This window comes from Anser anser (assembly GCF_964211835.1).
Source record: "Anser anser genome assembly, chromosome: 2".
Classification (NCBI taxonomy): Eukaryota; Metazoa; Chordata; class Aves; order Anseriformes; family Anatidae; genus Anser; species Anser anser.
In genome coordinates, this window is record NC_139721.1 from 562,981 (window position 1) to 583,969 (window position 20,989).

At 73.5% G+C, this 20,989-nt stretch overlaps 3 protein-coding genes across 12 annotated transcripts; 2 read left to right on the plus strand and 1 right to left on the minus strand.

Moving 5' to 3' along the window:
• Nucleotides 1-38: 38 nt before the first annotated feature.
• SPATC1 (spermatogenesis and centriole associated 1) lies at nucleotides 39-2,645 on the plus strand (the record flags this gene model as incomplete). The annotated part of the gene is made up of 4 exons (XM_083823770.1): nucleotides 39-432; nucleotides 498-571; nucleotides 764-919; nucleotides 2,184-2,645. The coding sequence occupies 4 exons, from the start codon at nucleotides 39-41 to the stop codon at nucleotides 2,514-2,516; spliced, it is 957 nt and encodes a 318-aa protein (XP_083679896.1). The 3' UTR covers nucleotides 2,517-2,645.
• An 843-nt stretch (nucleotides 2,646-3,488) lies between these two features.
• LOC310895269 (sphingomyelin phosphodiesterase 5-like) lies at nucleotides 3,489-10,752 on the plus strand. Of its 5 annotated transcripts, none has more exons than XM_083826346.1 (8): nucleotides 3,489-3,743; nucleotides 7,418-8,442; nucleotides 8,561-8,633; nucleotides 8,709-8,849; nucleotides 8,969-9,058; nucleotides 9,245-9,308; nucleotides 10,163-10,316; nucleotides 10,390-10,752. In XM_083826346.1, the coding sequence occupies exons 2-8, from the start codon at nucleotides 7,501-7,503 to the stop codon at nucleotides 10,483-10,485; spliced, it is 1,560 nt and encodes a 519-aa protein (XP_083682472.1). In that variant the 5' UTR covers nucleotides 3,489-3,743; nucleotides 7,418-7,500; the 3' UTR covers nucleotides 10,486-10,752. The 5 variants fall into 5 exon arrangements, with proteins under 5 accessions (XP_083682472.1, XP_083682471.1, XP_083682468.1 ...); XM_083826342.1 differs by lacking the exon at nucleotides 3,489-3,743 and adding an exon at nucleotides 4,193-4,922 and having other exon boundaries at nucleotides 8,212-8,442; XM_083826344.1 differs by lacking the exon at nucleotides 3,489-3,743 and adding an exon at nucleotides 4,645-4,922.
• Nucleotides 10,724-20,913, minus strand: OPLAH (5-oxoprolinase, ATP-hydrolysing; the record flags this gene model as incomplete). Of its 6 annotated transcripts, XM_083826341.1 has the most annotated exons (26): nucleotides 20,482-20,913; nucleotides 19,663-19,854; nucleotides 18,559-18,673; nucleotides 18,360-18,483; nucleotides 18,091-18,286; nucleotides 17,852-18,017; nucleotides 17,651-17,789; nucleotides 16,916-16,983; nucleotides 16,579-16,832; nucleotides 16,387-16,499; nucleotides 16,133-16,303; nucleotides 15,915-16,052; nucleotides 15,700-15,838; nucleotides 15,497-15,609; nucleotides 14,914-15,065; nucleotides 14,575-14,735; nucleotides 14,386-14,487; nucleotides 13,943-14,117; nucleotides 13,681-13,865; nucleotides 13,482-13,613; nucleotides 13,237-13,371; nucleotides 12,591-12,740; nucleotides 12,338-12,495; nucleotides 12,115-12,275; nucleotides 11,908-12,005; nucleotides 11,046-11,814 (listed from the first exon to the last, which is right to left on the minus strand). In XM_083826341.1, the coding sequence occupies exons 1-26, from the start codon at nucleotides 20,650-20,652 to the stop codon at nucleotides 11,662-11,664; spliced, it is 3,861 nt and encodes a 1,286-aa protein (XP_083682467.1). In that variant the 5' UTR covers nucleotides 20,653-20,913. The 6 variants fall into 6 exon arrangements, with proteins under 6 accessions (XP_083682465.1, XP_083682464.1, XP_083682462.1 ...); XM_083826339.1 differs by lacking the exon at nucleotides 12,338-12,495 and having other exon boundaries at nucleotides 10,724-11,814; nucleotides 20,482-20,904; XM_083826338.1 differs by lacking the exon at nucleotides 12,338-12,495 and having other exon boundaries at nucleotides 10,724-11,814; nucleotides 18,559-18,691; nucleotides 20,482-20,888.
• Between the last annotated feature and the right edge of the window lie 76 nt (nucleotides 20,914-20,989).

The following is a 20,989-nucleotide window of genomic DNA, read 5'->3' on the forward strand; positions in this document are numbered from 1 at the left end:
CTGCAGGGACCGAGACCACCGTGCCTGTCTCTGCAGCCATGCCAGTGAATATGTACGGCAACCCTTCCGTGGGGGGCAACTACCTGCGGCTCTCCTGCCCCCCCGAATTGCACGGCAACTTCAGCCTGCCCCCGGAGCGCCAGCCGCCCCCTGAGCAGCCCCCAGACCCAGGGAAGCCAGAGCAGAGGAGCCCCAGCGTGCAGCAGCCGGACCTGCAGAGCCCCGGCCCCCCCGTGACCCCGATCCTGGTGACCCCGATCCCGGTGACCCCCGCCCCGGTGCCGCCGGAGCCGCTGTCCCCGGAGCAGCAGCAGAAGCCGCTGGACCTGCGGCTCCCCGACGTCCGGCGCAAGGAGCCCTCGCGGAAGTCGCCCAGAGCCGCCGAGCGCCCGCCCGCCACCCCGCAGACACCGCATGGCGCCGGCCTGCGAGGTACGGCCGGGGGCCGGGGGCCGGAGCGCGCTGTGTCACTCCCCAGGGTCCCTGCTGCCCCCCAGACAGAGCTGCTCCCACCACCCCTGGCTCCCGCCAGCCCCAGTGCTCCCAGTACGGAGCTGGCCCAGCTGTGCGGGTGGGATCACCTTTGGGTGGGATCAGTGGGTGGGGGCTCCCCCCCGTACCCAACCTATCAGACCCCTGCAAGTCCCCTCAAATCCCCTCTCCATGGGGAAATCCCGCCTGTGAGCAGCCCCAAGCCCCCGCGACCCCAGAAGCAGCCCCACGGCTGGGAAGGGGGTCCTGGGGTGAGGGGCTGTGAGGGCAGCACCTGCCCCCCGCCCCCGCAGATGCCCGGCACTGGGAGCGCCTGGTGGGGGAGATCGCCTTCCAGCTGGACCGCCGCATCCTCACCAACATCTTCCCCGACCGGCCCCGGCTCTACGGCTTCACCGTCAGCAACATCCCTGAGAAGATCATGGCGGTGGGGGAGGGACGGGGTGTGCGGGATGGAGGGGATGGGATGGGGTGGGATGGGGTGGGATGGGGATGGGGATGGGGATGGGGATGGGGATGGGGATGGGATGGGGATGGGGATGGGATGGGGATGGGGATGGGGATGGGATGGGGAGGGGGATGGGGATGGGATGGGGATGGGATGGGGATGGGGATGGGGATGGGATGGGGAGGGGGATGGGATGGGATGGGGATGGGGATGGGGATGGGATGGGATGGGGATGGGGATGGGGATGGGGATGGGGATGGGATGGGGAGGGGGATGGGATGGGATGGGATGGGGATGGGGATGGGGATGGGATGGGATGGGATGGGATGGGATGGGGATGGGATGGGGATGGGGATGGGATGGGGAGGGGGATGGGATGGGATGGGGATGGGGATGGGGATGGGATGGGATGGGGATGGGGATGGGATGGGGATGGGATGGGATGGGGATGGGATGGGGATGGGGATGGGATGGGGAGGGGGATGGGATGGGATGGGGATGGGGATGGGGATGGGATGGGATGGGGATGGGGATGGGGATGGGGATGGGGATGGGATGGGGAGGGGGATGGGATGGGATGGGATGGGGATGGGGATGGGGATGGGGATGGGATGGGATGGGGATGGGGATGGGATGGGGTGGGATGGGGTGGGATGGGATGGGGATGGGGATGGGGATGGGATGGGGTGGGATGGGGTGGGATGGGGATGGGGATGGGATGGGATGGGATGGGATGGGATGGGGATGGGGATGGGATGGGGATGGGATGGGGATGGGGATGGGTTGGGGATGGGGATGGGATGGGATGGGGTGGGATGGGGATGGGGATGGGATGGGGATGGGGATGGGATGGGGTGGGATGGGGTGGGATGGGATGGGGATGGGGATGGGGATGGGGATGGGATGGGGTGGGATGGGGTGGGATGGGGATGGGGATGGGATGGGATGGGATGGGATGGGGATGGGATGGGGATGGGATGGGGATGGGATGGGGATGGGATGGGATGGGGATGGGATGGGGATGGGGATGGGATGGGATGGGATGGGATGGGGATGGGATGGGGATGGGATGGGGATGGGGATGGGATGGGGATGGGATGGGATGGGGATGGGATGGGGATGGGGATGGGTTGGGGATGGGATGGGGTAGGATGGGGTGGGATGGGATGGTCTCCATGCAGCCCCTGGGCACTCAGTGTCCCAGCCCCACACGTGCTGACCCTCCCCACCTCTCCCCCCACAGTCCATCTTCAGCGGCTCGCTGGGTGCCTTTGACGAGCAGTACTGTGCCGCCATGGCGCGGCGCTACGTCACCCTCATGACACGCCTGACGGCGCTGGGCTACAAGCCCGAGGTGCACCCGGCGCTGGCCGAGTCCCTGGTCAACACCTTCGGCATCCTGCGGGAACTGCCCGAGGCGGCCGGCTCCGACGCCCGCGCCACCCCCAGCCCCAGCCACCTGCGCCGGGTGGTGGCCGAGACGGTGCCGCCGGTGGTGCGGGCGGACGCGCTGGTGCTGCTGGAGTGCCTGCAGGAGCTGGCGCGCGAGGACGGGAAGCCGCTCTTCCTCAGCTGAGCCCCCCGCAGCCATTAAAGCTCCCCCCAACTCGCTGGGCACCGGTGTGGCAGCGATATAACGATAACGCGGTGCCGGTGCGCTCATGCTCCGCTGACCCCACTGGTGGCACCCTCACAACCCCTCAGCCTGGGGGCACACGGACCCCAGATACCTGTGGGGGGGCACAGCCGTGCAATGCCCCCCTCACACACACACCTTTGTGTCAGCACGTGCAGCAGGGGGCGTGCGAGGCGTGAAGCGACGTCCATGGCCGTGGGCACACGCGTGTCCGGGCACTGCTGGCCCACGGAGCAGCCGGCTCTGGGGTCGTGAATGCCCCCCCGTGATGTGCATGACCCGGAGGGCGCCCCCGGCTGGCTCCTGCAGCGGCGCCGTGGCCCAGGCAGCCGGCTGGGGGGCTGGGGGTGCAGTGTGGGGTGCAGGCAGGGTGCAGGCAGAGGTGCCGGGGGCAGCAGCAGTGCCGGGGGCAGCGGTGCAGGCAGGGTGCCGGCAGGCAGGGTGCCGGCAGTGGGGCTGCGGCCATGCCGGGGGGAGCAGCTCGTGCCTGGGGGCTGCTGTCCTTTCACTTTCACTTCTGCACGGCGGCGGCGGCTCTGACACGGATGTGAGAGCCGGGGCAGCCGCCACCGGTGGGAAACGGCGCCTGGGACACCTGTGGCACGATGGCACGGGGGGGAAGAGGGGACAAGGTGCCCGCCCCCCGCCCCCCCAGCGTTCCCTGTCCCCACTGCCCCGGCCTTGCCTGGGGCCTCGCCCCAGCCCCGCGGCTCCCCTGGGGCACGCAGGGCTTGGCCGGGACCGCGGTGATGTTGACGTTGGGCGTGCAGGGCAGTGCCGGGGTGCCAGGGGCCCTATGCACAGTGGGGGTGCACAGCAGTGCACAGGCCCCACGGCTCCCCAGTCCCCCCCCTGAGTCCCCCAGCACCCCCCAGCACCCCCCAGCTGTGCCAGGGGACAAGGGCTGCACACGGAGCCGCGGGTGGCGGTGACCTGGGGGCTGGGGGCAGCACGTGCCGTGCCCCCCGCCCTCGCTGTGCCCCCCCGCCCTCCCCACGACCCCAGCCCTCGCCGTGCCCCCCGCCCGGCCGGGGGCCCTGCTGCCGCCGTGGGAGCCGCTGACCGCAGCGGGAAGGGGAAGCAGCACAGGAAGCGGCGCTGCTCGAGCCAAAGCGCCCGAAATGCAGTACCTGAAGTGGGGCTGACGGCTGAACGGCCTGGGGAGAGGTGGGGAGCGCGGCGAGGGGACGGGGAGGGGACGGGGAGGGGGACGGGAATTGGGACGGGGACAGGGACGGGGATGAGGACGGGACAGGGAGCAGGATGGGGACGGGGATGGGGACAGGGAGCGGGATGGGGATGGGGACAGGGAGCGGGGATGGGACGCAGGGTGAGGCCGTGGGACCCCCTCCCACAAGTGCAGGCTGGAGCCCCGGCACCGAGCCAAAAGGCACCGCAGCCGCCGCTGCCCCAGTGGGCGCTCACCGTGACGCCGGTGCCCACCCCGTCGGCCATGATGGGGGGCCCAGGACAGGGACAGGGGCAGAAAGCTGGGGGTGGGGGGGCAGGGTGGGGGGATTTCCCACCCTGGGGGCAGCACTGGCCCCCGGCAATCAGTCGTTCCCCCACGTTGGTGGGACCTGGCCCCATGTCCCTCCGCCCTCCCCCCCCCCCCCTTGTGCAACGGCTCCGAGGCTGCTGGGGGGTGGGGGGACACCCGTGGCCCCCCCAGTCCTGAGGGCAGCAGGAGGGCGATGGGCAGCCAGGATGGGGAGGGGGGCACAGATGGGTGGGGGCCGCCCCCTCCCCATGCAGAGGGGCAGGCACTGCTGCCTGCTGGGGGGAGGGACTTGGGGGGGGTCTGCAGGGCCCTGCTCTGCACCCCGTGTCTGCCCCCAGGGGACAAACTGGGGGGGGCTGCCCCTGCCCTTGGGGACAGGACTGCTCACGGTCCCTGAGGTGGAAACGGCCTCCTGCGGCCCCCCCGCCCCGCCCCGAGCCTTATCTCTCCTTCTTATCAGCACCGGGCGCCATCGCTCCCGGCGGTGCCGCCGGCCCAGGACGCAAGGGGTTACCGCTGCGGGCGTTGGCGCTGGGCAAGGTGCAGAGCAGGGGACGGGCCGCCGCCACCTCGGCCTCGCCAGCCCCGGCGCACAGAGGCGGGAGCCGTGGAGCCGGGCAGGGGCTGCGGTGCCGGGCGGCCTGGGCCACGCATCCCGGCAGGAATGCGCCCATCCGGCCGGGGCGGGCGGCAGCGGGTCACGGCCAAGGCCGCGGGTCATTAGTCGGTGGGGCGGCCGGCGCCGAGCGGATGTTTGCGAGCTGTTGAGCTCCGAGCGCGCCGCGGCACGCGCGGGCAGGTGGCGGCGGCGATGGCGATGGCCCCCGGCTCCGCAGGGCGCGGAGGTGAGCGCGGGGACGCGGGCGGCGGCGTGGCCCCGGGGGAGCGCGGGCAGGGAGCCAGGGAGGCAGCTCAGGGACGGAGCCGTGCCGCAGGCACCAGGGCACGGCGCCGCCGCCACCTGCATGGCCTGGAGTGACCCGACTGCAGGGGCAGAACAGCACCGCGAGGGGGGCCTGGGGGCAAATGGGGGACGGACGGGCGCAGAGCTGCCAGCACCACAGGTCCACGCCTGCAGCGCTGCTGGCCCCGAGCCCGCCGCGGGCAGCCTGGGCAGGGAGCACTGGGCAGGCCCAGGCCACCGTCAGCCAAGCGTGGCTGAGCCACGGTGTCCCCGTGGGATGTGACCCGTGGCTGGTGACGGAGGTGGCTCAGGGGTCACTGCTCATGGGGACAGTGGGGCCTGGGTGGCCCGGCCGTGTCCCGCAGCGAGCGCAGCCTGGGGACCCCGTCATGGTCCCGGTGCCCAGTAGGGGGGCAACACGGCCTCCTGCACAGCAGGGCAGGGGCCGTGTCCTGCTCGCACTCACACGCTCGTGACCGCAAATTAACTTCCCTGTGGGAGTCAGGGCTGCCCCGAGCGAGCTCCGTGTCCGGGAAGCGCCAGGACAGGCAGGACCTGGGCTGAGTCACCCCCTGCCCGTGCCTCTGCCTGTCCTCACACCCACGGCACCCGGCAGAGCTGGTGGGGCAGGGGTCACACCACAACACCCACTGCGCCGCAGAGCACGGGACGGGGCCGCTCCAGCCCCATGCGGCAGGGCAGGGTGAGGGGACGCAGGGTGGCCGCGTGCCTCGCGGGGGTTTTGGCGAGGAGCAGGTCTGAGGCACCGAGGTGTCCCCGGGCTGGGGACGCTGCTGCCCGGTGCGGTCCCGGTGGCTCCATGTGCCCTGGCTGTGGGATGGGACGGGGATGGAGCAGCTGCGGCTGAGCCTCCCTGGTCCGGTGGGGGAGCGCAGGACCAGCCCCACCACAGCAGCGTCCCCGAGCGCCCCGTGCACTCCCAGGGTAGAGGGCAGGACAGACGGACGGACAGACGGATGGATGGACGGATGGAGGGGCTGTCTCACAGCGTGGGGCTGCGGAGTCAGGCAGGAGTCACCGGCCCCGGGCGAGACAGGCAGGAGGATGCGGGCACGGGACTGGGGCCGTTTCCCGTCTGGGAACGCGGCCGCGGGGCACGGCGGTGCCGGGGAACTGGTCGGGCCAGGCCGGCCGGTCCTGGTCCTGGTCCTGGTCCTGGTCCTGGTCGCGCACGGCTCCCCCGGCCCCGGCTCACCACTGTGAGCCCGGCAGCAGCCGTGTGCCCGGGGTTGGCGGCGGGGGGTCAGCGAGGGCCTGGCGGGCAGGTGAGGGGTGGCGCGGGCATGGAGCAGCCTCGAGGGGTGCAGGCAGGGGCGATGCCCGGCGGGGATGCGCTGACCCCAGGCTCCCTCTGCCCAGGGCTCCGGGGACACCGCAGCCGGGCAGAATGGTGCCAGGAGCTGCGCTGTGCCACGGCGGGCACAGAGCTGCCGGCACTCGGGCAGGGGACACCGCGCGGTGGCTGGGGGCAGCCCAGCGGGTGCTGTGAGGGCGGGGGGCTTGGGGCTGGGGTTCCCTGGCCATGAGCCGGGGGCGGCGGGGCCACGCGTGCCGTGTTGTGCGTGCTGCCCTGCGTGCCGTCCCGTGTGCCACCAGCCCCCGTGCCACCCTGTGAGCCGTTGTCCCCTGTGCCGCCCTGTGTGCTGTGCCACCCCCGGTGCCACCCTGCGTGCTACCTCCCCGTGCCACCCCCCCCGTGTCACCGTCCCCGTGTCACCCCCGGTGCCACCCCCGGTGCCACCGTCCCCGTGTGCCGTCCCGTGCGCCCCCATCCCCCTGTACCGCTGCGGGTGCCCCCGGCCATGGCCCCCCCGGCCCCCCCCGCGCCCTCGTGGATGTGGCGGCACTGGGACAGGTCCTGCCCTGGGGGTGCTGCAGTGGGGGTCCTGCACCGGGGGTGCTGCCCTGGGGGTGCTGCACTGGGGGTGCTGCACTGGGCCGGGCTCCGCGTCCCGCGTGGGGCCGGGGACACGCGGGGACGCGGGGGGGCTCCCGCGGCGGGGCGGGGCGGGGCGGGGGGGGCGGGGCGGGGCGGGACGGGGCCGTCCCCGGGAAGTTCCCACGGTGGCGGCGTGGCCGGGGCCGGGGCCGGGTCGGTGCGGGGGGGTCCCGGGCCCGGCCGTGCCCGGTGCAGCCGGAGAGGGGTCCTGGTCCGTACCCGGTGTGGCGGGGGGGGGGGGGGGGGTCCTGGTACGTGCCTCGTGCACTGGGGGGGGGGCGGGTCCTGGTCCCGTGCCCGGTGCCCCGGGGGGGGGGGGGGTCCTGTTCCATACCGGTGCGTCGTGGGGGGTCCCGGTCTGTGCCCAGCTCATCGGGGGGGTGGGGGGGGTGGGGGGGTCGCGGTCCTGGCTGTGCCCGGTGCCGCCATTTCCCCGCTGCCCCAGGCAGCCCTGACCCCGCTCTCTCCCCCCCCAGACCCCGCTGGCGACGCCGGACCCGGCCCCCCCCCGCTGGAGCAGCGGGACGCCTGCCCCGGGACCCCCCTGGTGCCCCCCGCCATGGTGCTGCGGGAGTCCCCCTTCCCCAGCCGGGCGCTGGCGGCCCTCGACGGGCTGGCGCAGGGGCTGCTCTGCCCCGGCTTCTGGGCCCTCAACCGGCTCCTGGACCTGCAGCCGACGACGGCGGAGCGGGCACGGGGCCGCCGCTGCTGCGGCTGCACCGGGCGGGCGCTGGCGGGGCTGGCGTGCGCGGCGCTGCTGCTGCTCTCGCTGCCCCTGACCGCGCTGGGGCTGCTGCTGTGGCTGCCCGCGCAGGCGGCGCGGCGGCCCTTTGCCTGCCATCAGGCCGTGACGGCCGCGGCCCTGCCGCCCTGGGACCTGCAGCAGCGCCGCAGCTTCACCTTTGTCACCGCCAACCTGTGCCTGCTGCCCAGCGGGCTGGCCAAGTTCAGCAACCTGGGCCAGACGCTGCAGCGCGCCGCCTACGCCGCCCGGCAGCTCGCCCCCGAGCCCCCCAGCGCCCACGCCAGCCTCATCCCGCCGGGGCACGGCGAGGCCGGCGGCTACGGGGGGACCCTCTGCGGCCCACCGCGGCCCCACGGCGAGGGTGGCCCCCGGCACTACGGCAGCGTGGCGGTGGAGGTGGAGGGGGACGCGGCCGAGCACACCCCGGCAGGCACGGCCAAGCTCCTCCCGGCGGACGCGTCCCAGCGCTTCCCGGCGGACCTCTCCGAGCGCTTCCCAGCGGACGCGGACTTCCTCTGCCTGCAGGAGGTGTTCGACGCGGGCGCCGCCGCCCGCCTGCGCCAGCAGCTGGCCAAATCCTTCCCGCACATCGTCTACGACGTCGGGGCCCGCGGGCTGCAGGGCTGCGGGCTGAAGCTGTTCGGCAGCGGGCTCTTCCTGGCCAGCCGCTACCCGCTGCTGGCCGTGCAGTACCACTGCTACCCCAACGGCGCCCGCGAGGACGCCCTGTCCGCCAAGGGGCTGCTCTCCGTCCAGGTGACCGCAGCCCACGGCCCCGGCCCCCCCCGCCACCTCCCACCCTGCCAGGCGGGGACCAGGGATCGGCGCCGCGTCCCCTGCCCGGCCGTGCGCTGACGGCTCCGCATCCCCCCAGGTGCTGCTGGCCTGCGCGCAGGGGCAGCGCGTCGTGGGGTACCTCAGCTGCACCCACCTGCAGGCACCCGCACGTGAGTGGGGTGACCGGGGGGGACCGGGGGGGTGCGGGGGGCCGGGCCGCCCGGTGACGCTGTGTCCTCGCGCAGCCGACGCCGCCATCCGCAGCGAGCAGCTGAGGCTGGGGCTGCACTGGGTGCAGCTCTTCCAGGATGCCCACGAGGAGCCCGGGGACATCGTGGCCTTCGACGTCTTCTGTGGGGACCTCAACTTCGACAACTGCTCCCGAGGTGGGGACGGGGGCACGGGGTGGGGGGGGCCGCGGGACGCCACCTGCGGGTGACGCGTGCTGGGCCGGGGGCTGTCGGGGCCGGTGGGGTGGCAGTGACGTGTCCCCTGCTCCCGGCAGGTGACGAGCCCAACCAGAGCCACGAGATCTTCAAGCTGTACCGGGACCCCTGCCGCGTGGGGCCCAAGCAGGACGAACCGTGGGCCATGGGTAGGACCTGACTGCGACCCAGCCGCTGGCTTTGTCCCCATGTGCCAGCGCTGGTCCCTCGGGCATGGCCATGGGGACGCGTCCCCGCTCCCCGTCCTGCTGCTCTGCTGTGCCCCAGGCTGGCCGGGGACGTGGCGCAGGGCAGCGCAGCCCCCGCTGACAGCCCTGCCCGTCCCCGTCCCGCAGGCACCCTGCTCGACTACCTGAAGATCTACGAGGAGCCCGTGTCCACCCCCGAGAACATGAAGAGGTGACAGCCGGGGGGCATGGCCAGGGGGAGGGGGAATGGTCCCGGGCACTGCGGGTCCCCAGAAGGCCACCGGCGTCCCTAGGTGGGCGGTGGGGTGGAGGAAGAGGGAAGAGGGACGCCCCTGCCCAAACTGCCCTGGCCAGGGGAGGGGGCTCGATCCCAGCCACAGGGCTCCCCCCTGTGTCACTACACCCCGTGTCACTGTACCCCGGCACCTGCATGGCCCCCGCCACTGCACATCCATCACCACATCCCCATGCCGCTGTGTCCCTGTCACTGAGTCCCTGCGCCGCCACATCCTCGTGTGACCGCGTCCCTGCGCCGCCACATCCTTGTGTGAACGCGTCCCTGCATCACCGTGTCTGTGCCACGTGCGCCTGTTTGACCACAGCCCCCCCCGCTGCTGCGTCCCCGTGCCACCGCGTCCCTGCGCCACCACATCCATGTGTGAATGCGTCCCGGTGCCACCACGTCCATGTGCCACCACGTCCCGGTGCCACCGCATCCTGGTGCCACCACATCCCAGTGCCACCATATCCATGTGTGAATGCGTCCCGGTGCCACCACGTCCCGGTGCCACCACGTCCCAGTGCCACCACGTCCCCGTGCAACCACATCCCCGTGCCACCACGTCCCAGTGCCACCACGTCCCAGTGCCACCGTGTCCCCGTGTCTTGCTGGACAGGATGCAGGCTCGGGTGGTGCTGTGGTGCCCGTCCCCTCCTGTGTGGGACGGTGCCCCCCACCCCAGTGCAGGACCCCAGGCCCCCCACGGCCCCCTGTGCAGGACCCTGTCCCACCCAACCCCCCCGGTGCGGGACCCTGGGGGCTCCCCTCACCTCCGTGCCCCCCAGGACGCTCTCGCAGCCCGGGGGCCGGCAGCAGTTCCTGGCGGGCCCCATCCTGTCCAGCGGGCAGCTCGACCCCGAGGCCGGTGACGCCTGGCAGGGGCGGCGCGTGGACTATGTTCTGTACCGGCCGCACCGCGACAACCAGCCGCTGCGTGAGGTGAGTGCCAGGGGGGCGGGGGTGGGGGGGGTCCCGCGGGCACCCCCCCCAATGTCCACTGCTCTCCCTGCAGGAGGTGGAGCGCATCTCCTTCATCACCCAGCTGGCCTCGCGCTCCGACCACCTGCCCGTGGCGCTGCGCCTCGCCGTGGGCCCCAGAGCCCCCTGAGCACCGGGGGGGGCACGCAGCCTGGGGGGGCAGCCAGAGCCGTGCCCCCCTCCCTGCAGCTCAAGTGCGGCCAGGGGCCTCGCCATGCACAAGGGGGTGCCGGCACCCACAGGGCTCCTGGGCCACATCCGTGGGGCTGGGGGCTGCTGTGGGGCAGCACAGCCCCATGTGTGTGAGCCTGGGGGGGGTGGGGGGTGGGGAGCCACCCCGCCCCCCCTCACCCCATGTTTTTTTTTTATCAACTGGAGAGAAATAAAAGCGATGTGGGCAGCGGGGCCGTGCGCGGAGGGGATGCGGACGGTTGGGGAGGGGGCGCAGAGGGGCCGCGGGGCCAGCCTGGGGGGCATGGGGCCAGGCAGGGCCCCCCTGGGGACATGTGCAGGTTGTGCCCCCCGCCATTGTACCATCGCCCCCATTGTGCCACCCCACTGCATTGTCCCCAGCCCCAAGGGCCACAAAGAGCCCTTGGGGCTCGCCAGGTGGGGGGACACTCGGTCCTCGGGGTCTGCGCCACGGGGACGGCTCCGCGGGGACCCCCGCCACACGCTGCCACGCCGGGGTGGCCCAAAGGCTCCTTTATTCGAAGGCACTGAGCTGGTGGGGAGCAGGGGGGAGCTGGTGCTGTGGGGCTGAGCCCCGGGGGGCACGGGCAGGGGTCCTGGGGCTGCGTGGGGGCCGGGGGGCGGTGAGGCACAAGCGTGGGGGCACGGAGGCGGTGTGGAGGGACACGGGGGGAGAGGCTGCCCCACGGCGGGATCCTGAGCCCTGCCCCACAGCGGGGGGACCCTCCGGTCCCCTCTGCCTTGGAGTGGGGGCAGAGGCCAGGGGACGCCCCTGGGAGTGTGCAGAGCTGGGGCCGGGGGGGCTGCCCCAGGGAGTGTGCGTATGGGGACGGGGGGGCTGCCCCCCGGGGTGTGCGTACGTGGGGACGGGGGGCTGCCCTTGGGCTGTGCGTACCTGGTCCCGGGGGGCTGCCCCCCGGGGTGTGCGTGTGTGGGGCTGGGGCTGCTCCTCGGCGGGGGTGTACCAGGGGCTGGGGCTGCCCCACGGGGTGAGCGTACCGGGCCTTGGGGCTGCCCCACGGGGTCTGCCTACCTAGGGTGGGGGCTGCCCCACCGGGCACGCGTAGCTGGGGCCGGGGCTGCCCCACGGCCCCCGGCTCGGGGCCCAGGGCCCTCACACGGCCTCCTGCGCCCGCCGGTACTCGAAGAGGCTCCCGCGCTCCGCAAAGCTCCGGGGCGCCGGCGGCTCCGCACCATCCTCGGCGTCCCCGGCATCCCCAGGGGGCCCGAAGCCGCCCCCACCGGGGGTCTGCAGGCAGAAGACGTCCTGCGGAGGGGAGAGGAGGCAGGCGGTCATGGGGGGGGGGGGGGGGGGACAAAGGGCACAGGGCCGGGGGTGGGGGGGACACACGCATCTCACCCCCGCCTGCGCCGGCACCGATGTCTTGGCGCCCAGGTTGATGGCTCGCCCGTCGCGGCGCAGCAGCAGGTTGAGCCCCAGGGCGCCGGGGCTGCCGCCTGCCGGGGACAAGGGGGCGAGCGGGGTGCCGTGGGGCGCGCCCTGGGGCATGCCGTCGGGCGCACCATGGGGCACGCCGTGGGGCACACCGTGGGGCACAGGGCTCACCTTGCAGGCCGTAGGGCTGGATGGCGCGGCGCTCGCTCAGCACCGACAGCACCATGTCCTGGCGGAAGAGCAGCTCCCGGCACACGCCGTCGCCCCCCCGGAAGCGCCCGGCGCCCCCCGAGCCGCGGCGCAGCTCGAAGCGCTGCAGGACCACGGGGTACCTGGGGGGCACACGGTCAGGCGGCGCGGGACCGAGCGCGGCCCCCCCCGGCCCTGCACCCACCGCTGCTCCAGGACCTCGGGGTCAGTGATGCGCGTGTTGGTCATGTGCGTGTGCACCCCGCTGCGGCCGTGCCAGCGGGGACCGGCCCCCGCGCCCCCCGCCACCGTCTCGTAGTAGCCCACGCGCTCGTTCCCGAAGGTGACGTTGTTCATGCAGCCCTGGGGAGAGGTGCCACGGGAAGGGGCACGGCCCCCCCCCTCCCAGCCGCCGGGTCCGGCCCCGCGCCCCCCCACCCCCCCGGCCCCCGCCCTACCTGGGAGGCTGCGCAGACCCCGAAAGCCTTGAAGATGACGTCCACCACCCGCTGCGAGGTCAGCACGTTGCCCCCCACCACGGCGGCATCGGGCGAGGGGTCCAGGATGGAGCCCTTGGGGATGACGACGCGCACGGGGGCCAGGCAGCCCTGGGGGGGGGGGAGAGACACAGCTGGGGGTGAACACCCAGACCCATGGCTCCACCTGCCTGCAGAGTGGGGCCCCCAAAAGCCCCTGCCCCAAGAAACAAGGTCCCAGGACCCCCTACCCAAATGTCCCTCATCCCCCAGGGCTCTGCCCTGCTCCTGTGGGCAGCCCAGTGGTCCCGGTGCCCAGGGGTCCCTATGTGCTCAGGGGTCTCAATGTGACCAGGTATCCCCAAGACGGGGGTCCCGGTGCTCGGGGGTCCCTATGTGACCGGGTGTCCCCATGCTGGGGGTCCGGGTGCTAGGGGGTCCATGTGTGACTGGGTGTCCCCATGCTGGGGGTCCCGGTGCTAGGGGGTCCCTATGTGACCAGGTGTCCCCAGGCTGGGGGTCCTGGCGCTCAGGGGTCCCTATGTGGCCAGGGGTTCCGGTGCTCAGGGGTCCCTATGTGACCGGGTGTCCCCACGCCGGGGGTCCCGGTGCTGGCTGCGGTGCCCACCTGGTTGAGCGGGATGTCCTGCCCCACCATGCAGCGCAGGCAGTAGATGAGGGCCGAGAGCGTGATGGCGCGGGGCGCGTTGCAGTTCCCGTACACCTCGTGCCCGGAGCCCGAGAAATCGAACACGGCGCTGCCCTGCACGGACAGCGTGGGGGACACGGGGTGGGGGACACGGGGTGGGACGTGGCAGGACACAGTGGGACGCGGGGGGACGCTGCCTCCCGGCCCCGCCACCCTGTGCGCACCTCCTGGGGGTCCACCTGCACCCGCAGCCGGATGGGGGAGCCGTCGTCCATGCGGTCCTCAGCCTCCACGGCTGCGCCCCAGCGGGCGGCGAAGCCCCTCAGCATCTCGCGCACGGCCAGCTCCGCGTTGGCCTGGGGACGGGGACAACGTCAGCAACGGGGTGGCAGCGGCGGCGCGGGGAGGGGGCGCGGGCCCTACCTGGATGTGTCCCATGTACGCCTGCACCACGCCGAGGCCGTAGAGGCCGATGAGCTCGGCCACCAGCTGGATGCCCTTCTGGTTGGCGGCCACCTGCGCCCGCAGGTCCGAGAGGTTGTCCTGCAGGTTGCGGGTCCCGCTGCAGCCCGCCACGCGGCCCGGCGCCATCAGGGCCTCGGTCACCGCTGCGGGGACGGGTGAGCGGCGGTGGGGCGGTGGCGGTGGCGCCCGTCCCCGTCCCCGCGCCCCGCCGGACACCCACCCTCCTCCTGGAAGACGCCGTCCTTCACCAGCTTGAAGGAGACGAAGACGGCCCCCTCCTCGTGCAGCGCCTTGGAGTGGGGGGGCATGGAGCCGGGCGTGATGCCCCCGATGTCTGCGTGGTGCCCGCGGCTGGCCACGAAGAAGACGGGCTTGGGGACGCCGGGCCAGAAGACCTGCGGAGGGGCTGGCACTGAGCCTGGCGCCCAGGGTGTCCCCAGGGTGTCCCCAGTGCATCCCTGGGGTGTCCCCGGGGTGTCCTGAGGGTGTCCCTGGGGTGTCCTGAGGGTGTCCCTGGGGTGTCCATGGTGCCCATCACCATCTCCGTGATGTTCTGGGTCTGTCCATGGGGTGCCCATGGGGCCACCTCCAGGGTGCCTGTGGGGTGCCCCTGGGGAGGCCCCCAGTGCCCCCACCCCGCATGTCCCCGGGTGCCGCACTCACGGGGGTGATGACGGTCAGGTCGGGCAGGTGGCTGCCCCCGGCACAGGGGTGGTTGCTCAGGAGCACGTCCCCCTCCCGCAGGTCGTCCCCCAGCCTGCGGATCTGCGATGGCAGCGGGGCAGGGGGGGCTCAGCCCCACGGGGGTTGTGGAGGGGGCTGGGGGGGGGGGGGGGCAAGGCACCCCCTTACCTGGAACTGGACGGTCTCCTGCATGGCACCCAGGTGCACGGGGATGTGGGGGGCGTTGGACACCAGCCCCCCGTCCGGCCCAAAAAGGGCGCAGGAGAAGTCCAGGCGCTCCTTGATGTTGGTGGAGATGGCCGTGCGCTGCAGGATCCGGCCCATCTGCTCTGCGGGGGCACCGAGGGGCCGGGAGGGTCCTGAGCAGGGGGTGCAGGCCCCGAGCAGCCCCCCAGCAGCCCCCCAGCTGCACCGGAGCCGTCCCGGAGCCCCGCTGTTGCCCCCCTGTCCCCACCAGATGGATTTTACCCCCCCGGACGAGCCCCCCAGCCCGGTGGCTGTGCCCACCTGCGATGCTCATGAAGCGGTGGGAGAAGATGGAGAGCTGCACGGGGTCGAGCTGCGTGCCCACGGCGCTCGGCCGCCCCGAGCCCACGGCGATGCAGACGTCGCCGAGCTCCGTCAGGCTGGCGGTGCAGCCCGGCTCCACCAGGATGGTGCTGGGGGGGGGGGCGGCGTGGGGGGGGTGGCCCTGGCCCCACAGTGAGGGGCAGCACGGAGCCGTGCCCAAAATGGGGACAGGGCTGGCTCGCTTCCACTCCTTGGCCCCACAGGGAGGGAACCCTGGCATCCGGGTCCCCATGGTCCATGCAGAATCCCATCCTGGGGTCCCACCAGCACCCTGGGGTCCCACCGGCTCCACAGCCCCCCTCCCCAGCTCTCTGGGGACCCTCCTCCAGCACCCTGGGGTCCCCACCAGCTCTCCAGGGGCCCCACCAGCTCTCCAAGGTCCCTGCCAGCATCCTGATGTCCCTCTGGCCCTCTCAGATCCCCCCAGCCCTCTCAGGTCCCCCCCAGCTCCCCTGGGTCCCTGCCACCTCCCCAGGGTCCCCGCCAGCCCCCCGGGATCCCCCCAGCCCCCATCTCCTGCCTGTTCTTGTCGATGATGATGGCGGGGCCGGGGATGGAGTGGTCGCAGGAGAGCTGCTCCAGCAGGAACACCGGCGTCTCCAGGTACCCCTCCTCGAAGTAGCACCGCGTCACCTGCGGGGCCGGCGCAGCTCCAGTCCCACCGAGCCCCCCCTCACCCAGAGCCCCGTGGGGGCTGGGGCCGGACCCCGCGCCCCCTCTCACCGCCTCCACGCGCGGCGGCTCCCCGCTGGGTGCCAGCGGGCTCTCGCAGCTGATGCCGGTGCTGCCGGTGCCGCGCACCCGCACGTCGTCCACCACCACGGCGCGGTCGGGGATGGTGAAGCCAAACTCCGTCCTGTACCTGTGGCACGGGGAGGGGGTGAGCGCGGCCGGGTGGGGGAGCCCCCCGTGAACTGGGGGTGCCAGTAGGGACGCACCGGCTGGCGAAGGCAGCGGCGAAGTCCCCGGCACGGCAGGAGCGGGGGGTCGGGGGGTGCCCCTTGGCCGAGCACATCAGGGCGCAGTCGGTGCGCTCGTAGCGCAGGTGCAGGAACGCCTCCGTCCGGATCTGGTCGCTGCGGGGCCGGGAAGGGGTCAGTGGGCTGGGAGGGGGGACACACGCTGTGGTGGGGGCGCGCTGGGGACCACCCCTCACCTGGAGAAGCCCTGGGCTGCCAGCGCCTGCCGGCACTCCTGCTCCAGCGCGGCAATGCGCTCGTCCAGCTGGGCGAAGGCGGCCGGCTCGTAGCGGAGGGCGCAGGGCACCTGCGCCTCGTGCACCACGTCTGCCAGCGCCATCCCGTACGCCGACAGCACCCCGCTGTACCTGCGGGCACCCAGCGCTGGCCTCAGCGCCCGCCCCGCGCCCCCAGACCGGGCTGGGGGACCCCGTCCTGGCCCCCTGCGTACTTGTGGATGAAAACCTTCTTCATGCCCAGGGCGCGGGCGATGGCGCAGGCGTGCTGTCCCCCCGCGCCCCCAAAGCAGGCCAGCACATGGCGGGAGGTGTCATGGCCTCGCGCCTGTTTTGGGGGAGAAAACAGTGATTTGGCACCAGCAGGAATGGAGATGGAGGGAACCCCCCCGCGGCACGGCGCCCACCTGCGTCAGGGCGCGGATGGGCCGGCACATGGCCTCGTTGGCCACGCGGATGAAGCCCATGGCCACCTCCTCCACCGACATCGGCTGCTGGCCGGGCGCGCCGGCGCCCACCCGGGCGGCCAGGCCCTGCAGCGCCCGCAGCGCGGCCTCGCGGCACAGCGGCTGGTCCTCGCCCGGCCCGAAGATGCGGGGGAAGAACTCGGGCAGCAGGCGGCCCAGGCACAGGTTGGCGTCGGTGACGGTCGGCGGCCCCCCTGTGTGAGGGGATGGGACGGGGATGGGGACCGTGAGGGCGGCCCCACGGTGTGGCCCCCACTGCCCCGTGGCCCCCGCTCACCCTTCCGGTAGCAGGCAGGGCCGGGGTGGGCACCGGCTGACTCGGGGCCGACCACAAAGAGCCCGGACCTGGAGGGGGAGACAGCGGAGTGGGGAGGGGGACCTCCCTATCCCATCCCACCCCATCCCATCCCCATCCCATCCCCCCCCCATCCCCATCCCCATCCCATCCCCATCCCCATCCCCATCCCCATCCCCATCCCCATCCCCATCCCATCCCCCCCATCCCATCCCCATCCCCATCCCATCCCATCCCATCCATCCCCCCCATCCCATCCCCATCCCATCCCATCCCCATCCCATCCCCATCCCCATCCCATCCCATCCCCATCCCACCCCATCCCCATCCCATCCCCATCCCATTCCATCCCCATCCCCATCCCATCCCCATCCCACCCCATCCCCATCCCATCCCCATCCCCATCCCATCCCCATCCCATCCCCATCCCCATCCCCATCCCATCCCCATCCCATTCCATCCCCATCCCCATCCCATCCCCATCCCATCCCCATCCCCATCCCATTCCATCCCCATCCCACCCCATCCCCATCCCATCCCCATCCCATCCCATCCCATCCCCATCCCCATCCCCATCCCATCCCCATCCCATCCCATCCCATCCCCATCCCCATCCCCATCCCATCCCCATCCCCATCCCATCCCCACCCCATCCCCATCCCATCCCCCCCATCCCATCCCCATCCCATCCCAATCCCCACCCCATCCCGTCCCCACCTGAAGAACAGCATGGAGCCCCCCCCAGCCGCCACCGTGTTGATGTCGAGCTGCGGTGCCTGGATGCTGACGCCGGCCGTGGTGGCCTCGAAGACGTGCTCGTACTCCCCGGCGTAGCGGCTCACGTCCGTCGAGGTGCCTGGGGAGCACGGCTCAGCCCCGGCCCCGTGCCCCCCGCGCCCGGCCCGCAGCCCCACTCACCCCCCATGTCGAAGCCGATGACGGGCTGCCCGTCCTGGTGCCGGTACGTGGTGACGGCGTAGCCCACCACACCGCCCGCCGGCCCCGACAGCACGGCGCGGGCACCGCTGAAGTGCTGCATGGGCGTCAGGCCGCCGTCGGAGCGCATGAAGAGCACCGGGACGCCCTGGGGGCGGGCAGGCGGTGGGGTGAGTTGTGGGGCCGGGCACCCCCTACCCCTGCACCCAGCCCCAACTCACCTGCAGCCGCTCGGCGAAGCCTGCGCAGAAGCCGTCGAGGTACCGGCGGATGCAGGGCGTGAGGTAGGCATCGGCGCACGCCGTGTGCCCCCGCGGCACCGCCCGCGCCATCGCCGTCACCGCCGAGGACAGGGACACGTGCTGGAAGCCCAGCTCCCGCGCCAAGGCCCCCACCTGCTCCTCGTGGCCCGGCCAGCTGCCGGCAAGAGGGGACGGGGTGGGATGGGGTCCCCGTGTCACCCAGCGCCCCCCGTCCCGCGGGCACTCACGCGTAGGAGTGCAGCAGCAGCACGGCCAGGCTGCGGATGCCGCGCGCCAGCACCCGCTCCAGCTCCCGCCGCAGCGCCGTCAGGTCCAGGGGCCGCCACAGCAGCAGGGTGTCCCCAGTGCAGCCTGGGGACAGGCGGGCGTCCGGGGGGGGCTCGGCATCACGGCCCCCCCCCCCCGTGTCCCCGGCCCCGCACCCACCTGCCAGCCGCGGCAGCGCCTCGGAACCGGGCAGGCGGCAGCCGGGCTGCTGCGGGATGAGCCGCTCGTCCACCTCGATCACCTCCTCGTACAGCGCCGCGGGCATCGCCGCCTCCTGCGCCGCGACACCGGGCTGCGGGCGGGCGGCACCGGGCGGGCACGGGGGGGGCCCTGCCACGGACACGGCTCCGGGGCGTTGGGGCCGGCGGTGGCCGTGGGGTGGGAGCGCCCGCGCCGGCCGTGACCGTGACCGCGAGCGCTGGCGGCGTGGGGAGGGGGGGGCGGGCGCTGGCACGGGGCCGGGGCTGGCGCGGGGCCGCGCTGGGGCCCAGCGGCGCTGGCGGGACGCGGCCACGCGGAGCCGGGGCCTTCAAGGACGTCTGCGCCGGGCAGAGGACGCGGCGCCGCGTGGGCGCGGGGCGTGCGGGGAGGCGGCAGCACGAGCACCGGCCGGGACGGTGACCGGGACACGGCACCGCCAGCACGGGCAGCGAGGGACACGGGGACACGGCGCGGGTGACGGGGCCGTGCCACCCAGCCTGGATGCTGAGGGTCACGGGGACGCGGTGCCGGGAGCCCCGAGGGCGTGGGGCGCTGCGACACGCTGCCCGGAGCACGGACAGCGCGGGCGGCAGGGACCTACCACCCTGACCCCGGTGATGGGGACACGGCACCCCGATCCCAGTGTGGGTTATGGGGACACAGCACCCCGATCCCGGTGCAGGTGACACAGCGCCCAGATCCCAGTGCGGGTGACAGGGACACGGCACCCAGATCCTGGTGCAGGTGACGGGGACACGGCACCCTGACCCCGGTGCAGGAGATGGGGACACGCCACCCCAATCCCAGTACGGGTGATAAGGACACGCCACCCTGATCCCGGTGCAGGTGGTGGGGACACAGCACCCCGATCCCAGTGTGGGTGACGGGGACGCGGCACCCCGATTCCAGTGCAGGAGATGGGGACGTGCCACCTGGACCCTGGTGCAGGAGATGGGGACACGCCACCCGATCCCAGTGCAGGTGATGGGGACGTGCCACCCTGACCCCGCTGCAGGTGACGGGGACACACCGCCCCGGTCCCGGTGCGGCGCCGCCTCTCACCAGGTCGAAGATGCGCGGGCGCGCCTGGGTGCCGATGTGCAGGAGGTCGCGGAAGCCGCGGGTGACGAGCAGGGCCACGCGCTCGCCCCGGCGCTCCAGCAGCGCGTTGGTGGCCACCGTGGTGCCCATGCGGATCCACTCGATGCGGGACGTGTCCAGCGGGCGCTCGCGTGGCACTGGCACCCCGCTCTCCTGCCACGGCCCCGCCTCAGCCCCGCGGCCCCGGGGGCGCCGCTCAGCCCCGTGGGGGTGCGGGGTGGGGGTCCCAGCGCCCCACTGCCCCCCCGGGGACACAGACTGGGGGTCCCACCACTCCCAGGGGTGCAGAACTGGGGGGGGGTCCCACCACCCCCGGGGACATGGAGAGGGGGTCCCACCACTCTTGGGGTTGCAGAGCTGGGGGTCCCGCCGCCCCCCTGCCCCTGGGGACATGGAGTGGGGGTCCCACCTCCCCCAGGGGTGCAGAGCGAGGGTCCCACCGCCGCACCACCCCACCGGGCATGGAACGGGGGTCCCGCCACCCCACCGCCCCCCAGCAGCCACCCTGGCACTGGGGGGGGACATGGGACCAGTGCAGGGAGTGGGGTCCAGCACCGGGGGGCCACGAGGAGGGAGCTGGGAGGGTCCCGGGGGGGGTCTCAGGGAGGGTCCTGGGGGGTGTCCCGGGGGTTTGGCCCGAGGGTGTCCCCGGGAGGGTCCTCAGGTCCCCGGGGGATCCCACGGGGAGGGACCTGTGGGGGTCCCGGTGCTGCCGGGAGGGGTCCCCCCCCCGCCCGGTGCCGGGGCTGCGGGGGTCCCGGGGCGGGCGCGGCGCCGCACCTCCTGCAGGACGCGGCGGATGCCCTCGGTGGGGGCGTCGCCGTAGCTCGGGTCCTCGGAGAGCAGCTTCAGGACGCGGACGCGGCCGCCGGGGCAGCGGGCGAAGACGTCGGTGAAGGTGCCGCCGCGGTCGATGGCGAACTGGAACCCGGCGGGGACCGGCGCCGCCATGGCGGGGCGGTCCTGCCCGGTACTGCTCGGTCCTGCCCGGTACGGCCCGGTCCGGTCCGGTACTGCCCGGTACGGCCCGGTACTGCCCGGTGCGGTCCGGTACGGCTCGGTCCGGTCCGGTACTGCCCGGTACTGCCCGGTACTGTCCGGTACTGCCCGGTACTGTCCGGTACTACCTGGTCCGGTCCAGCCCTGCTCGGTACTCCCGGTCCTGCCCGTCCCGTCCCCTCCCCTCCCGTCCCGTCCCGTCCCGCCCCCGCCCCGCCCCCGCCCCCTCTCCCCGGTCCCGGTCCCGGTCCCGGCCGGGCAGCGCCTCGCTCCGCCCCCTCGGGGGCGT

Coding starts and splice junctions, on each gene's coding strand:
- LOC310895269 (XM_083826343.1), top strand. CDS start 4,889: ATGGCGATGGCCCCCGGCTCCGCAGGGCGCGGAG. Junction 8,443..8,560: donor AGGGGCTGCTCTCCGTCCAG/GTGACCGCAGCC, acceptor GCATCCCCCCAG/GTGCTGCTGGCCTGCGCGCA. Junction 10,317..10,389: donor ACAACCAGCCGCTGCGTGAG/GTGAGTGCCAGG, acceptor CTCTCCCTGCAG/GAGGTGGAGCGCATCTCCTT.